Here is a 14,129-nt window from a genome sequence, read left to right on the forward strand (position 1 = left end):
AAGCAGGCCCGTCAAAGTCAGTGGTCATAGAACCAAATTTGTTGTACCCCTAATCCTTTGTTGTACCGCAATTCCTTTTTTACCTTTTTTATCCTCATTAAAACCAACACTTCTTTTTTAGTTGCCCAAGGTAGAAATGCTGAATTATCTTTGACTCCTTCTCTTCTTTTATTTCTTGTATTCAACCTTTTGCCAACACTGGTCATTGCTTGGTCCTTGGCAAGGGATGGATTTTGCTGGGATAGCAGAGTGTCCAGGGAGCTCTGTGTTCTTTGAATGAGGAGCTATAGGCATGTTACTCCTAGGATTTTTGTGTAGACATTGTCTGTAGAGTTGCCTCATCTTGAGATTGAAGCTTTGTTCTTCTTCTGGGTTGGGGTGGTCATGATGTGGGATAGCGGTAACCACAAGCTTGGACCGTGAGTCCCAGTAGGTGGGCAGATGGCCCTCTCCATCAGCCCAGTGGAGCCTCCCCAATACTCTGGGGCCCCTACCTTGATAGATGTTTCTTACTGAATGTTTCAGGTCATTTTTTTATGTGCATAGCTGAGCTTCCAACTTATACTTCTCTTTACAACATTTTCTTTGTGCAATCATCCTAGGTACTTTTCATGATGAATATATATTCCTATCACACATACACATGTATGTATTTCAACTAATAGGAATAATGTGAGCAAATAGCTTTAAGTAGGACATTAATCCTTATTTATAAATAATATTTCAACAGCATCTCTGAAGCTTATGTGGGACCATTGCAAAATGTGAGTAGTTAGTCCCTGAGAGAGTGAGAATTTTCACCAGAACCCCTGCTTATCATGGATTAACCCTAGGCGTGTTATTACTTTAGTCATGTTAATATGTTATGCTAGAATGGAGGGGTCAGAGCTATTTTTACATCTTTCCCCCTCACCGTGTTGTGAGCTAATTAAAGGTTGCGACTTTATCTTTGATTCTCAGAGCTTAGCACGATGCCTGGCACATAGATGATTCTCAGTTAAGTATTGATTTGAATCACCTCTCGAAGGCTTTTTCAGTTCCAAGATTCTGGAAGAACTTTCCTCATTGGTAGATAACTAGAAACCACCAGAGGAGACTTAATTAGCACACCAACTGCCTTTGTAGATAGCCAGGAGTTAGAGGAAATGTATTTTCTTACACTACCCAGAATAAACATTTACAAAACCATCTGGTGTTCGCTAGCCTCCAATATCAGGGTGCTCACAGTCTGTCTTTTTTATAGAGAAGGAGGACAAAGCAACAGCTTCCAACATTTAAAAACATTGTAAAAATTCCTGTTACTTGGGATATGTTGTTTGCTGAAACAGTAACTCCAGTAAATAGATGATAAGCTACAAGCCCAAGTTATGTAGACGAGTGAAGTAGAAAGTAGTAGAATATTTCATTGACTTATTGGCAAAGTATCTTCTGCTTCTCCACATAGTACTGGAATAAATATGACAGTATCTGACAAGACAGACAGCCTCTAGGGTGAGGAGATGTGTCCAAGTTACTCTCTCGATTTTTCTCCCCAGGAAATAGGCTTTCCTATTGATCTTGGCCCAACAATGTTTGTTGAACCTGCTGAAAATAAAAGTGTATTTTCTTCTGAAATAAAATGTCTAGGTTCATTTCTGCTGAAGTATTTCTTAGGCAACGTTATCATTAATTCAGGTACAAAAAATGTCAGTCTTTTCTTATGCTTCCTTATAAGAAATAAAACCAGTGATGAAGTTTATTTTCTCTAGAACATATGGTGAAGCATTTGGATATTCCATTTGGGCCAGATGTTGTCATTTATGTAATGGATACTCAATAAGTATTGTTGACTTACTGTACATGTAAGGCACAAGGAAGAATACTTAGGAGGATTTGTAAATTCCTTAGGTTTCCATAATAATTTGATGTAACTTTATTTTTTTAATATAGGTATTTCTTAAGATTACTATTCTGCCACCTATGAGTGTATCTTGAGATTTAGGCTTACTAAGCAAATAAGTCAATTTAGAATTTCTAACACTTTCGAGATGATGAACAGAGTGTACGTGTTCTAAAATCTCCTTTATCTAATCTTCTTGCAGCCCTGTTCCTATATCCCTCCTCCCTTTTTGTTTCCCCTCTTTTCTCCCTTCTCCTTTGGCCCTTCCCTGGCTGGAGGCCCATCTAATTTCCCAAGTCTCTTTGAATGCAGGGCACAGTGTGTGGTCAGCCTTGCCCCGAGGGTCGCTTTGGAAAGAACTGTTCACAAGAATGTCAGTGCCATAATGGAGGGACATGTGATGCCACCACGGGCCAATGTCACTGCAGTCCCGGATACACAGGGGAACGGTAAGGGACATCCTTGTGCTTCTCTGACTGTTTGTAACGGTGTGAAAGGAGAGCTTGGAGGGTCCAGGGAACACGTTTACTACCATTTGTCTGTGACTATTCTGTAATCATCCAAGAAGCATCTGTAAGGTATCAGTGTGTTTGACAGATTCCTTCCCAACTCAGTGCATAAAAACTGGATCACAGACAGCAATGGTGAATTGAAGATACAGCAATGGTGAATTGAAGATATTATATTTTATTTTAAAAAAATAATAAAATATCAGAACCCATGATGGATGAGTTCTACACAGTTAAGTGTTTAGGACAACCACTTCAAGCACCAATACTTTTTACATTTTAAAGATTTTTGGATAGATTTATTTTAAAATGGGATGTGTATTTAGGTATCTTTAAAAAGTATGTCAGGCATACAAGAAGCACATGAAAAGCTGCTCAACATCACTAATTATTAGAGAAATGCAAATCAAAACTACAGTGAGGTATCACCTCACACCAGTTAGAATGGGCATCATCAGAAAATCTACAAACAACAAATGCTGGAGAGGGTGTGGAGAAAAGGGAACCCTCTTGCACTGTTGGTGGGAATGTAAATTGATACAGCCACTATGGAGAACGGTATGAAGGTTCCTTAAAAAACTAAAAATAGAATTACCATATAATCCAGCAATCCCAATACTGGGCATATACCCAGAGAAAACCATAATTCAAAAAGACACATGCACCCCAATGTTCACTGCAGTACTATTTACAATAGCCAGGCAACCTAAGTGCCCATCAACAGACGAATGGATAAAGAAGTTGTGGTACCTATGTACAATGGAATATTACTCATCCAGAAAAAGAAACAAAATTGAGTTATTTGTTGAGATGTGGATGGATCTAGAGACTGTCATACAGAGTGAAGTAAGTCAGAAAGAGAAAAACAAATACCCTATATTAACGCATGTATGTGTAACCTGGAAAAATGGTACAGATGAACCGGTTTGCAGGGAAGAAGCTGAGACACAGATGTAGAGAACAAATGTATGGACACCAAGGGGGGAAAGCCACGGGGGGGCTGGGGATGGTGGTGTGCTGAATTGGGCGATTGGGATTGACATGCATACACTGATGTGTATAAAATTGATGACTAATAAGAACCTGCTGTATAAAAACATAAAGTTAAATTAAAAAAAAAGTATGTCAGGCATAAAGTTACCTTCTTATGATGCTGTGTACTCTTAAGAATAGCAGTCGTGTTTTTTTTTGATATTGAACTGCATGAACTGCAGTGTATTTGATATTGAACTGCATGAGCTGCAGTGTATTTTGGAGATTAATCCTTTGTCAGTTGCTTCGTTTGCAAATATTTTCTTCCATTCTGAGAGTTGTCTTTTCGTCTTGCTTATGGTTTCCTTTGCTGTGCAAAAGCTTTTAAGTTTCATTAGGTCCCATTTGTTTATTTTTGTTTTTATTTCCATTTCTCTAGGAGGTGGGACTAAGTGAGAGAGTGGCATTGACATATATACACTACCAAACGTAAAATAGATAGCTAGTGGGAAGCAGCCACATAACACAGGGAGATCAGCTCGGTGCTTTGTGACCACCTAGAGGGGTGGGATAGAGAGGGTGGGAGGGAGATGCAAGACGGAGGGGATATGGGGATATATGTATACATACAGCTGATTCACTTTGTTGTACAGCAGAAACTAACACACCATTGTAAAGCAATTATACTCCAATAAAGATGTTTTTAAAAAAGGATAAAAAAAAAGAAGAATAGCAGTTGTTTCATTGTGCAGTGCTGATAGAGTAAGACCCCGTGGGACTCACAGGGCTCTCTGGTCGCACGTGATGCTCGTGTGGTGCGTGGTTTTTACACCCATTGCTTGTCCTTTTTTGTCTTAGGTGGTAAACTGTTACCCAGAGTGCTTTTACGGCTTCTAATTAGCTCTTTAATCTGTTGCATTCTGGAAGACTTGATAACCAAGCTTGCTAGATGTATGCGTAAAATTAGAGAAAGAGGCTTGAGAGGCAGAAGAGTATAATAGCCAAAAACAAAGATTTTGGAACCTGTGTCCTTGGAAACATCCTAATCTATAATGTTCAAATAAATAACTGTACTTTCCTCTAGGGTTGTTATAAGGATTAAATGAGTACATTAAAGCATTTAAAACAGTGCTGAAACTTGCAGATATTAGCTATTATTGTAGTGGAATGATTTCTATGAGCTGTATAAATACTAGCGATTATTTGAGTGATGTCTAGAAGCTATATAGATACTAGGTATCATTATTTTTTTGGTGATATCTGTGAATTAAGAATTCCTTTAACCTTCCTCTCTAATTTTTTTCTTTCTAAAATTCTGGTCTAATTTTATGACTTTTAATAAGATACTGTAGGGTGTTTCCCCCCCCACACACACTTAGACTCTGCACTTCCTTATTACATTTTTTTATAAGTATTTTGTAATTTTTGAAAAATCCCATTTAAGTTTTTTTTTTTTTTTTTTTTTTTTTGCGGTACGTGGGCCTCTCACTGTTGTGGCCTCTCCCATTGCGGAGCACAGGCTCCGGACGCGCAGACCCAGCGGCCATGGCTCGCGGGCCTAGCCGCTCTGCAGCATGTGGGATCTTCCTGGACCAGGGCACGAACCCACGTTCCCTGCATCGGCAGGCGGACTCTCAACCACTGTGCCACCAGGGAAGCCCCCATTTAAGTTTTTAATTAGATATTTCTGGATAAAGAAGAACTTGCCTTTGAATATTTTTTTATTTAGCCACCCTACCAAACTTCTTAGTTAATTCTCATGTTATTTTTAGCAAATACTATGGTTATTTTATCATCTACAAATAAAGACAAGTTAGGCTCTTCTTTTCAAGATTTGTAATGATTATTTTATTTTCTTGAGTTGTTGCATTAATTTAAACCTCTGAATGAATGTTGACAAATAGAGGTAATAGTGGGAATTCCTGTCTTCTTCCTAATTTTATTGGAAATGGCTCCAGTATAGTTTCATGTTTGTTACTGTCTTTTTCATGCTTCAGTAGGTTTTTTTTTTAAGATTCTTTTTGATGTGGACCATTTTAAAAATCTTTATTACACTTGTTACAATGTTGCTTCTGTTTTATGTTTTGGTTTTTTGGCCGCGAGGCATGTGGGATCTTAGCTCCCCGACCAGGGATCGAACCAGCACCCCCTGCATTGGAAGGTGAAATCTTAACCACTGGACCACCAGGGAAGTCCCCTTGAGTAGTGTTTTTTTTTTAAAATTAATTATTTTCATTTTTGGCTGTGTTGGGTCTTCGTTTCTGTGCGAGGGCTTTAGTTGCGGCAAGTGGGGGCCACTATTCATCGCGGTGCGCGGGCCTCTCACTGTCGCGGCCTCTCTTGTTGCAGAGCACACGTTCCAGACGCGCAGGCTCAGTAGTTGTGGCTCATGGGCCTAGTTGCTCTGCGGCACGTGGGATCTTCCCAGACCAGGGCTTGAACCCGTGTCCCCTGCTTTGGCAGACAGACTCTCAACCACTGCGCCACCAGGGAAGCCCTGTTTTTTTTTTTTTAATTCCTATTTTTATTAGGAACTTTTGTTAGTAGTATCTGTTTAATTTCATTAAAGACTTTTTCATCTTTTGTTAATATAACTACATATTTTCCTTAGTTTTTTGATGTTATGAAGTATTGACACCTTTAGCACATGGTTTTTACAACATGTAATTGGGCTACTCAGAAAGTTTTTGTGCCCTACATCCTGGTTTATGATTGTATTTTGGAAAATGATGTTGTTAGATGAGTTCTGGATCCATGTGGCATTAATATCTTAATATAGAAAGATAAGTCAGGAAGGGAGAGGCATGGGACCAAGCAGAACCCTAAATAATAGTTCTGTGTAATATTTTTGGACCCTAAAAATTTAAATATAATGGTTTTCTTGCCCTGTAGGGATTTAAGTCTCAAATTCAAGGAAACACAAAATCAACAAACATACAGGCCGGCTTATACTCATCTTTACATGATACAGGGAAAGGGGATAACATACAGGGAACATAACATACAGGGAAAGGGGATAACAGCTAATATTCAGGTGAGTTTTAGATTTGAGGCAAAGCTGGCAAAGAGCTAGAGAAAGAGAAGGAAAGTGAAGAGGGAACTTGCTTCTTGACTTGTTTTTATAACTGTTGTTTTTCCGATGAACTGATGACATGACTCCTGTTTTCAATTCTGCTCTCACTATCTGGGTTCAAGAGTTAACACATGCAGACACACACACACACACACACAACACAATGACAACAAGCACATTTGTCATCGTGAAAGGGAAATAATAAGTGGTTATAGAACCATCTGTGGCAGGAGGTGTGGGGAAAGCAGCCCAAAGGCCTGGGGACTTGCCATTTCCCCTGTTTTGAGAAGTCAGCGAAACTTGATCACTGAGGTCAGATCAGAGGGAAACAGGTACCACCGTAGGCAGCTGGCCCAGAGCGTACCCAGGATGTGGTGACGGCCCTCCCAGCCAGAGAGAAAACAGAACAAACAAAACGGGCACCTTGTAAGCAGGCAGAGCAGATCATGGGATGCCCCCATAATAGGCTGTAGGGTTTGTGGGACGGTTGAGAGGACAGCGTGGTGAGGAAATCTCATGCGGCACAGCCAAGTATGAGTGGTGAGAGCATGGCTTTCAGATCCTCACAAAAATTCTTCTGAAGGGGTTAAAAGAGTGTTCTTAATGCTGATGGGCTGTCATGGCATCATCGCACTGGGGCCTTTGATGGCCTAGCATGAGTCCATGTACATAATTGGTGCTCCTTACGCATTAGCTGAGTGGAGAGATCCGTGGATCAGTTATGGACTCTGTTAAGGTGAAGCCAGCCTGCCATGCTGTCTTCTGTACCACCCTGAAAGTGAAGAAGAATGTGGGCCAAAGGAGGTGAAGTCCAAAATTGGAGACAGGAATTGGGGGATGCAGAACTGGCCTTCAGTGGAGGAACTCTTTCCTGCTTCTGGGATTGTGGAAAAGTTGGCTCTTTCCCAGTGTTCTTTATATTTCCCCAGAGCAGCAGTTCTAGATGTTTGAAAGGTAGGCAGCCTATCTATTGATCCCAGTTTAATGAGGAATGTGATTCTTTCACACTAAATCATGGTTTGGCCCATTTATTCAGGTCACTCTTGGAGGGCCATGCTCAAAAGGACAAAGGAGAAAAAGGAAGCTGGCGCCCCTTATGTGCTAACTCACTTCCTTTTCCATAAGTTAACAGTGAGATGCAATATGATAATCAAAATGATATTCAAACAAGCCTGCGACCCTCACTGGTTTGGGTATTGGTGTCATGTTTTATGAGGTTATCTCTACTTAATGCTTGTCCATTTTTCCCAATTCCAGGGTATTATTCAAAATCTAAAAAAATAAAATAGGAACTTCACATTTTCATATTTCTACTATGGCCAATATTTATTGCTGTATTTTTATCTGCCTCTCTGCCATCTCTCCTAAGAAAATATTTCCTCTTTTAATGACTTCTAAAATTACTTTTCTTATTCCACATGGGACCACAAAAGCAACATTAAGGGCATAAAATTCGTTGGGAAATGATGCTTCTTTTAGAAAAAGCCCAAAAGGGAGATAAGACTGCTTGACAAAGACTTCTAATTCAGCCAATGAGAAGGATGTAAGCTACTTCATGATTGCATTTATTTTTAAGGTGGAAAATACCTACTTCTAGAAAGATATCCTACCATTTTGGTGTGGTAGGTGGAAGCAGACATAACTATTATTAATAGAATTCTCTTACAAGTACAACATTGACAAAAAACAAGTGGGAAGGTAAACCAAACTTTACTGGCTACTTCAGTAAGTAAAATTCAAATGGCTTTTTGCCATTTAAAACAGAAACTCAGTATGTTTAAGTATATGTTAGAAAGGTAAATATGGGTCAGGCCCAGCTATTATGGATTTTGTTTTCTCAGAGAGAAGGAAGTCCCTGCCAAGATAGGACAGAATAGACACACTGCTCCCCTGTCATTTGGCGGCAGACATTTTTCCATGCTTCACGTTTTTATCCTGTTCCCCACTTTTAGAGCTGTGCTTTTTCCTGAGTTAAAATCCTGGAGTCCAAAGCATAACATTTGGGTTTCTTTTAGTGGTTTTATTTACCTTGAGCATAACTTTTTCTTTTTTTCTGGTACTGCCTTGCAAGGATGTCTGGACAGACAGGTTGCCAAGCTGTCTTGCCAGCCTTCAGTGGAGCCATGAGGAGGCCCAATGATTGTCCTATAGCATTTCTTTCTCCAAAGTTTACATCTTTAAGGAGTAAACTAAGTGACTTGGCTTAGTAAAGCTTCTTACAAGTTAAAAATAGAGTATCTTTAAAAAATACTCTGCTCTAAAAATAGGTTTACTCATGTGTACCTTTGCAGCACACGTCTGATTTTTGCTAAATAAACTTGGTTCAATTACTCCAGAACTTTTCTAATGCTTTGTTGAGTGGTTGATGTGAAGACTTTGCCATTGACAAGCCTAAAGGTGTCTAGAGTCTGTGAAACTAAATTTGCAAGAGGCCCTTTTCCCTAAATACATGCCAGAACCAGAGTTAAGGAGAAAAATATCAAAGGGTTCTCAAGATTTATCCTCTGCCCTTAAATAGAATCCCATCCAGCCTTGGTATTGTTAGTCCTCACACCCTATCATTAAAAACTATGCAAAGCCTTGTGGAAAATGTTTGCTTTTCAGCCTCTTTGCTGTTGCTTTGAAGTCTGCTTGGATTCATTATCATGCACTTGCCCTTGCCCTGTACCCATTTGAAACAATGCAGTGCTGACCTACATTTTGGACTCTGGGTCTGGCATGACTTGAGAGCCACATGGGAAGTGGCTGCTGAGACTCACAGAGGGTACCCTGCTGTGGCAGCACTCTGGGTAGGCGAGACCCCGGCTTCCCCTCCCTTGGCAGAAAGGGCTCCTGCTGCTACAGAAAGTCCCTTCAAGTCACCTTGCCTGGTCAGAAAGAAACTTGGCTGGCCTGATAGCTAGTCTTGTGTTCCATGGAGCCATGATGATTTTCTCTTCTCAATTCCCTCCAGCAACTCAGCTTCCCACCAGATCCAACTTACCTAGAGCATATCCTTATGCCGGGACCACACTGTTAGGCCATTTTTTAAAAGACAATAAAGTGAATCTTTTTTCTTACTATTTAGTAGCCCTTCTTCCCAACAGAGGACAAAACCCCATTTAATAAAAATTTTGTGTTCGAGAACTCCCAGCATCTCTACCATCTCCTGGCAGGAGTTCCCCAGGTTGAAGTTGAGGACACCTCATTTCAGTAGCTCAGACTTTCCCACATCTAAGGAGGACTTTGTTTATTTAGCTACATAACTTTCTAAATGAGGAGCAGTGATTGCCATTCAGCTTTGAAAAGAGCAGATACATGGCTGAAATCAAAAATTAATGTCAATGTGAAAGCCAAGAGAATTAATATTTCGTTTCAAGTTTGCTACAAAGTTTTCTCTTTGAAATGGGGAAAGCATATATCTTATTTTAATTGAAGATAGGTAATTTACAATGTTGTATTAGTTTCAGGTGTACAGCAATGTGATTATACATATTCTTTTCCAGATTCTTTTCCATTTTAGGTTATTAAAAGATATTGAGTATAGTTCCCTGTGCTATACAGGAGGTCCTTGTTGTTTGCCTATTTTGTATATAGTGGTGTGTACCTGTTAATCCCAAACTACTAATTTATCTCCCCCTGCCCACTACCCCCTTTGGTAACCGTAAGTTTGTTTTCTGTGTCTGTAAGTCTGTTTCTGTTTTGTAAATGAGTTCATTTGTGTCATTTGTTTAGATTCCACATATAAGTGGTGTATGATGTTTGTCTTTCTCTGTCTGACTTACTTAATGTGATAACCTCTATGTCCATCCATGTTGCTGCAGATGGTATTATTTCATTCTTTTTTAGAGAAAGCATATATTTTAATTCCCTAATGATGGGCTGGGAACTCACACTAGGGCAGTTCATCTTCTCCCTTTCCTGGTAGCTTCTAAAGTGCTATGTGTGCCTTTAGCAAGGACTAGGTGTAAAACATGCTTTTCATCCCAAGCTCATAATTTTATTTTGTTTTTGTTTTTGCTATTTCTTTAAACAGGTCATACTACTGTTACTACTATAATTTATCTTAATGCTTTTCATATCTGTAATGGTACAATTACCAAATAAATGTCAAATCCAAAAAGGATATCATTGTAAACGTAACAAAGCCTATCTGAATCAACTGTGTATTTCCACAAGGCACTGACTAATCTATTTTATGCTCCCGCCTCCTGCATGACAGGTGCCAGGATGAGTGTCCCGTTGGCACCTACGGAGTTCGCTGTGCAGAGACCTGCCAATGTGTCAATGGAGGGAAGTGTTACCACGTGAGCGGCTCCTGCCTCTGTGAAGCAGGCTTTGCTGGCGACCGCTGTGAGGCGCGCCTGTGTCCAGAAGGGCTCTATGGCATCAAATGTGACAAGTGGTGTCCCTGCCACCTGGACAACACTCATAGGTGAGGGTCAGCTGCCCCTGGAATGATGTGTCCTATTAAAGTTTTCACCGCAGTGTCCACTATTTAGAAGGAGGGATTGGCAGAGAGATTTCCACCCTGAGACCCTTCTTGCCTCTGGGTCATCCAGGGCAGGAACCACTAAGTAAACAGAAGTCTTTTCCACTTAATGGAACAAGTCAGAAGTGCTAAAATTGTTAGATGGCCGTGGATGGATATGAACCCCTATTCTCTATTAATGGCCACTAGAAAATATTAAACTTGCTGAGGTTAGTAGAATATATCCCTAAGAGAGGGACATTCCCTTAGAAGCAAAGATACAATGAGAGACATAGGTTAAGCCCAGTTTAGTATGTAAAACTATCACAAAATGATTCTCACTGCAGCCTCTTTTACTTGACGTCTGCCTAGCCAGGAAGTGTACTGGTGGAAGTTTTGTGACAGTGTGTCACATGTGGTTGTGAGATATGTGTTCAGAATTGATTACTTGGACATAGAATTCATAGAGGTCTTTTGGCTCAAAAATTTCTCGAAGAATTTATGAACAGGAAACCAAGATCCCACCCACTTTTCTGTACCTTGTTTGCCCCTGAAAATATCTATCCAACCGTTTCTTCCTCTCCCTCCCCCAAGGACCAGATACATATCACTTAAAGTTCTGGGCCTCGTTTGCATACTGCTGGAAAAGTTGAGTTTGAGAAAAATGCAGTGCATTGTATAGCAGTTCAGATGACACCAGAATTACCTTCATTTGTGTTCAGCACAACTGTTACTTCATTTATGTTTCTGAAAGGTAACTTGTGACCACGTCAAATCTCAAATGCACAAAAGTTAAAAGTAAATAGAAGCCTGTAGTGGGTCTCTTCTTTAAACCTTTGTTGGGAGCCAAAAAGAAAAAAAAAAAGAAAAGGACTCTGCACTGTGTGTGTGTGTGTGTGTGTGTGTGTGTGTGTGTGTGTGCTGAAATACATTTTAGTGGGACATATCAAAGAAGTGCATTCTTTTTTTTTTTTTTTTTTTTGTGATACATGGGCCTCTCACTACTGTGGCCTCTACCGTTGTGGAGCACAGGCTCCGCACGCGCAGGCTCAGCGGCCATGGCTCACGGGCCCATCCGCTCTGAGGCATGTGGGATCCTCCCGGACCGGGGCAAGAACCCACGTCCCCTGCATCGGCAGGCAGACTCCCAACCACTGCGCCACCAGGGAAGCCCAAGAAGTGCATTCTTAATGTGTCTCAAGCAACTTAGTAAGCTACTTTAGTCAACTTCTGGTTTTCTTCATTGGAAAATATTGCCACTCTTTACATGACAGTTTGGGGAGTAAAAATGAATAATCTCTGCAGGATTTTGTTTTTCAACTCTTTAGTGTTGAAGGAGCTGGCAGGATTAGGGACAAGTCATAAGTTTGGCTCATTAGTTTGGCTCAAGTCATTAGTAATGGCTAAGGACTTTTTAATGCCAGTGTGCTGTTTCGTTGTATACAGATGCAGCCTGAAATCAAATAGATTAATAAACCTATACAAAGGATCTCTGCTATGAGAAGGATTGGAGAAGCAGAGGAAATGTTGATTTTGTTGGAATTAGTTACCATATTAGTAGCTGCAAGGTGCAAGTGGACAGTTTTTAGGTTGACGTCAGTACCATATAATTTTGACATAGGTCATGTGTACCTAAGCATGTATGCTTTAACAAACAAGTACATGAACTTATTTGATAGTCACATAGATCAAAAGAACACTAAAATCTGTCTAATAATGTATAACAAATAATCAGAAGATTAAAAAACAATTAGCCTATGAAGTGGCTTCTCTAGATAATGACAGCTATTTTTTAAAATTAGCTTGTACAAATTTCTGTTAAGACCAGTTGAATGTTGATTATATGACTCTGCCTTTTTGAATTCACAGTTGAAGCCACCCATCTATTCTTATATCTTGAACTTCTATGTAAAATTCCTAGAAACACAAGGTTCCCTTTGAACCAAAAGGCATAGAATCTTTGTATTAATTGAAAGTCTAACTTACCATTTAATCAGGCAAGAGTGTAGCTTACTATTGCATAATACATGATGTATATTTATCCTAAAAGTCTTTGTCATAATTAATGAAATAACTAATGCACACTATCAGTTTACAGTGTCTTTAGGTAAATTTTTAGTTCTGTGGATATGTCTGTATTGACATATATTGAAGCCGTATATTTGAGTAAGGGTTTGTATCAGTTAGTTTTGCTGCATAAAAAAAAAACCTACCCTAAACTTAGTGGTCTAAAACAACAATTATTTGTTAACTGATGATTTTTTGCTTGATTCTTTGGGCTGGGCTCAGCTTGGTGGTTGTTCTGCTGGTCTGCCTATGTTCAGCTGGAAGATCAACTAGAGGCTGGAATTCCTGGAATTCCTCACTGGAATTCCTCACTCACAAGTCTAGCATTTAGCTAGGTGATGGGAGAGACTGAGCCATATGTCCCCAGCATCTAACAGGTTAGCCTGGGCTTCTGTAAGTGGTGACTGGCTTCCAACAGCAGCAAGAGAGAGGGCAAGCCCCAACATGGAAACACTTTTCAAACCTTTGGTTATTGTCATGTTTGCTAATGTCCTTTTAGACAAAGCAGGTAACACAACCAAGTCCAGATTTGTTACACTCCACCTCTTAGTGGGAGGAGTTACAAAGCGTTTGTAGCCATCTTTATTTTGCAAGCTATCGTAAGGTTGAAATGAATTTAAATATATTTATAAGTGATATTAGTATTTTAAATTACAGCACTGTTATAGAGCCTAAGGACACTCTCTGTGAACTGGACTTCTTAAAACTAACTTTTATAGTGGAAATGATTTTGAACAGGAAAACAAAATTCAAGATTCACTGAGATTCCACATGGGATATGTATATTAGCTCTTGTTAATAAGGACATTTAATAGCTGTGGGCAATCAGGGTGTGCCTATTTGCAAATGCCACCTAATTGTCATATATTTGAGCATGAATAATATCTAAGGAAATGAATAAAAGGAAGTTCAATGATTCATTCTATTTTAGCCAATATTATGTAGGATACCTGTAATAATTTAACTCTTAAAATGAAAAACTTTACTAGAATATTTTTATCTAGTTATATATGTGTAAAAAATGGTAGATATTCCTATCTATGTTTAATCCGATCTTCATATTACACAGAGCAATCTGTTCTTTAGAAAGAAATCAGGTAGGAGGATATTACCCTTCAACCTCCACTCTGCTGCTCTAACAACAACACGTAAATCTCATTACCAATTAAGCTGCCTGCG

At 39.5% G+C, this 14,129-nt stretch overlaps 1 protein-coding gene across 6 annotated transcripts in view; it reads left to right on the forward strand.

The window, feature by feature from the left end:
* The window catches only part of MEGF10 (multiple EGF like domains 10), a gene marked incomplete at its 5' end in the record, with an annotated part of 363,778 nt that overhangs the window by 306,920 nt on the left and 42,729 nt on the right, over nucleotides 1-14,129 (forward strand). For all 6 annotated transcript variants that reach the window (XM_079916644.1, XM_079916645.1, XM_079916646.1 and 3 more), the window contains 2 exons: nucleotides 2,192-2,328; nucleotides 10,635-10,847. In XM_079916644.1, the coding sequence (XP_079772770.1) occupies nucleotides 2,192-2,328; nucleotides 10,635-10,847 (350 nt within the window). The remainder of the gene's footprint in view (nucleotides 1-2,191; nucleotides 2,329-10,634; nucleotides 10,848-14,129) is intronic.

Source organism: Stenella coeruleoalba, assembly GCF_951394435.1.
Source record: "Stenella coeruleoalba genome assembly, chromosome: 3".
NCBI classification, from domain to species: Eukaryota; Metazoa; Chordata; class Mammalia; order Artiodactyla; family Delphinidae; genus Stenella; species Stenella coeruleoalba.